The sequence below is a fragment of the Nicotiana tabacum genome, chromosome 7 (assembly GCF_000715075.1).
Source record: "Nicotiana tabacum cultivar K326 chromosome 7, ASM71507v2, whole genome shotgun sequence".
NCBI lineage: Eukaryota > Viridiplantae > Streptophyta > Magnoliopsida > Solanales > Solanaceae > Nicotiana > Nicotiana tabacum.
The window spans coordinates 154,473,903-154,477,874 of record NC_134086.1 but is presented as its reverse complement, the minus strand read 5'-3'; the positions used below and the strand labels follow the sequence as shown (position 1 = coordinate 154,477,874).

Here is a 3,972-nt window from a genome sequence, read left to right as displayed (position 1 = left end):
TTTTAAGAAAAGATAAACAAACGGAAGCCCCGAGATCATTGTACCTACTTATTGGTGCCAATTCTCTTGAGGAAAAACAAAAACAAAAGGACAAGCCTGATGTCCAACAGGTAGGTCGAGGAGCAGATTACTACTTAGGTTCTCAAGGGAAAAAAAAGTATTACCTGAAGTCCAATATAGATTATCAACTTACTTAATGTTCTCGTATACGATGTATGTGCTCAAACAATTTGGTTAAAATACCGATCATAAAAAAGATAATTACCAGATGTACCATGCTCATATGATATATGCCAGAACGATCAAGGTTTGGGCATTTTGTGGGACATAAAAGAAAGCTGAAATATAACATTCATAATAAAAGAAATGTATAGAGAGGAATAGAGAATGCAATTGAGGGATGGAAAACAAGGGTTCTTATAGTTGGTGTGAGGGGTTGTTACAAGATAAAATATGGGATCATGTTAATAACTTTCTACATTTGCATTGATTTACCTTTGATTTGATCAGAATCTAAACTTAAACCATAACCGTTCAAACTTAAAAAACCTTCCAAGAACATAATCTTAGTTAGAAACCAAACATCATAGAACGGGTAAATTATTAAAAAAATTCTTTATTCGCCAGTCAACATTTAAATACCTTTAAAAGTTGTTATCTCTATATACATTCATTTGTTAAGGATTCAATTTCCTACTTTGTAATCTATAACACTAATCTTGATAGTTTAAATTTATTTGACTCATCAAATTTCCTCGTTCGAGGATGAATATTATTTTATAGTCGGTGTGAGGGGTGACGACATCTATGATTTTTCTTGTAAATTACAATTTCACACATATTCGCGCGTAAAAATCCAGCCTAATAAGAGCTGTACTATAATCTGGCTACAAATAGAATCATATTAATTGTTGAAATTTAAAAAAGAAAAATATTGATATTAATTACAGTTACTTCTGAATAATTTATTTATTTATATCTATTATGGCCTTTTGGTTATATTTTACCAGTTCTTGTAGGGGATAGAAATATTCAGAAAGAAGAATATGCGACGCAGAAAATGCTACTTCTTGCAACTTCAGAAATCAAAATTAGACCTAAGAAATGTCTAACTTAATAACCTACCAAAAGCATGATTTTGTTAAGGAAATCACATTCATAGATTTTAATTAAGGGTAATAATTAATTTTGTTTCTTTATATGACCAGTCACAATCTATTTTAAATTTGTCCTTATGATCTCCATATGCATTCAGTTGTTAATCACTTAGTTTCTATTTGCAATCTATAACATTGATCTTGATAGTTCATGTTAATTTGACTTATTATTTTAGTTAAGTAGATCATATGGCAGTTATGTGCCAGAAAAATCAAAGGTTACGATATGTCTAAATTGTGGAGATAAAGGTTTTTCAAACTCATTCGTTTACTGTGTGAAATGTCTCGAATTTGGTGTGCATCGGTACTGCCTTGAATAGTGACATTTAAAGAATTTGTATATTGGGTTTGTGACGACTGTGAAAATCAAGAAAAGGTTGATATAGGAAAAAAATCAAAAAGAAAAGGTTGACAAATCTACTCCCAGTGTGATGATTGATCAAGGGACAAAATTTGAAGGAGAAGAGAGCCTAAGACGTAGCAAACATATCAAGAAAAGTCCAAAGGCGTTAGATAATTTTGTGTGTGTTATACATGGAAAATTTAGAAAACTCAAAAATTAAATGGCATCGGTTCATATGTTAGTTATATTTTCTATTTCTTTATATGAATTTTTGTTTTTGTTTTGTTGCAATAAGGAGGTTATTCTCCACTTTTGCATTCCAGTAGTATTAGGAAATTATAATATACCAAATGTATTGTGATTTTTGCAAGACTTTCTTCTGCTCTTTTCCTGTTGGGTTTAGGATTAAATGTGCTTCCTTATTGCCGGTAATCTTAATTATATATCATTTTCTATAAAGATTCTAAGATTATCAGTCCGGATTTCCTTAAAAAGGTCAAATTTGTGTAAGGTTCTTTTCCCCCTCTGAATCTTAAATATTGAAGTAAATTGGCTTCTTAATAATAATTTTATTCTCAAAATTTAGACCAAAGAAGATTTTCATCCTCTTCATTGGGTCACTAACTTTTTTCTTTACTTATTTCTTGAGTTACATTTCTACGTATATTTTTTTGATTAGAACAACCTTGGTTTGAAGTTGGAGCAATAATATAACCTTCATTAAATGAATACACGAATGACAAAAACAATTTAAGGAAGAACTAACTATTTTTAAGAAAGAAAAACACCAACGTGGCTGGATTTTATTCTACGACAAAAATAAGAAACAAATGTTGAGGCAAGGCTTTCAACTTGCTAACGTCAAATCTAACATAGAGGTGTTGGAGTCGATGAAGATGACAGACACAATTGAGGCCATTCGATTTTGGACGTGAGGGTTTGAGGTGGTATTTTGGGCCTTGGGCCTAATTGGGACGTGAGGGTTTGAGATTGTGCCTTCTTCAGATTTGAAATCTGATAGTCACCCTTCTTCAGATTGGGCCTTCTTCAGCTATTGTAAGAACATAGTGTACAACACATGTCACCTTTGTATTTTTAATTACTTTCCCCGTACTCCCCATACCTTTGTATTTTAATTATTTGCTCCATCCTTGTATTTCTTTTATGTGCAACTTTCCTAGCTAATAGGATATTGCCACTTGGCAATATAGTATGTTGCCCTAAAACATTCCTTCTGTATATAAAGTTGGGCTTGTACACTTAATACAACACAATAATTTGAATATACAAAAGCAGAAATCTTCAATTCATTCTCTCATTTTTTCATGGTATCAGAGCAGGTTTAATTCTGCTATCTTTTTCTGCTTTCTCAGTCATAAATCAGTTTTTCTTCTTCTCTTAAGCTTATCTGCTATGAGTATTTCACCGGAGTCAGCTGATACTCTAGCCTCTGTTTCTGCTGCCACCACTAATGTTCCTGCACCTACAGTTACCATTGCTTCAGGAGTGATTGACTCTACTCATCCTTACTACCTTCTGACTATCCAGGGATGAACCTTGTGTCATCAGCTTTTGATGGAAAAGGATATGGAGGTTGGAGAAGGGCAGTTATCATTGCCTTGTCTGCAAAGAACAAGCTGGGATTTATCGATGGTACTGTCATTAACCCTAAGGCTGATTATGCAATCCAGCAGGCCTGGGGTAGATGTAATGATATGGTACTTTCATGGCTTCTCAACTCCTTGTCCAAAAAGATAGCTGAGAGTGTGCTGTATTCACAGAGTGCAAAGGATTTATGGAGTGACCTGGAGGACAGATTTGGACAGGTAAATGGAGCAAAGCTGTTCCAATTACAAAAGGAATTAAGTTCAGTGGTGCAAGGTAATTCAAGTGTATCAACTTACTTCACCAAAATGAAAAGCCTATGGGATGAACTAGATGCACTCAATACATTTTCTGCTTGTGTTTGTGTTTGTGAGTGTGGTGCAAAAGTCAAAAGCTTGAAAGCACACCAAGATGAGAGACTATTACAGTTCCTAATGGGACTAAATGAAATATTTATTGGGGTAAGGAGTAACATTTTATTGTCATCACCTTTACCTTCCATTGGACAAGCATACTCTCTTGTGATTCAAGATGAGAAACAGAGGGAAATACATGCTACCCCTGCATAGGGGAATCTGCCTCATTCATTGCTACAAACCAACCAGGAAATTTCAGAAAATTTAATGAGAACAGGATGCAGAAAACAAGTTTTGAATCTAAGAAGTATTTAGGAATTTGTTCCTATTGCAAAAAACCTGGACATAGCATACATAAGTGCTATAGAATTCATGGGTTTCCATCTGATTTCAAGTTCACAAGGGAGAAGAGATTTCAAGGAAGTGCCCAGGCAAACAAAGCTTCTTTTTCAAATGAAGAAAATGAACAGGGAGCAGAAAATGCATCAGGAGTTCAGAATCTCACCAAGGA

General features: G+C 33.9%; 1 protein-coding gene across 1 annotated transcript; it reads left to right on the top strand.

The window, feature by feature from the left end:
* Positions 1–3,050: 3,050 nt before the first annotated feature.
* On the top strand, positions 3,051–3,674 carry LOC107802699 (uncharacterized). Its single transcript, XM_016626236.1, has one exon. The coding sequence runs from the start codon at positions 3,051–3,053 to the stop codon at positions 3,672–3,674; it is 624 nt and encodes a 207-aa protein (XP_016481722.1).
* Positions 3,675–3,972: the final 298 nt, after the last annotated feature.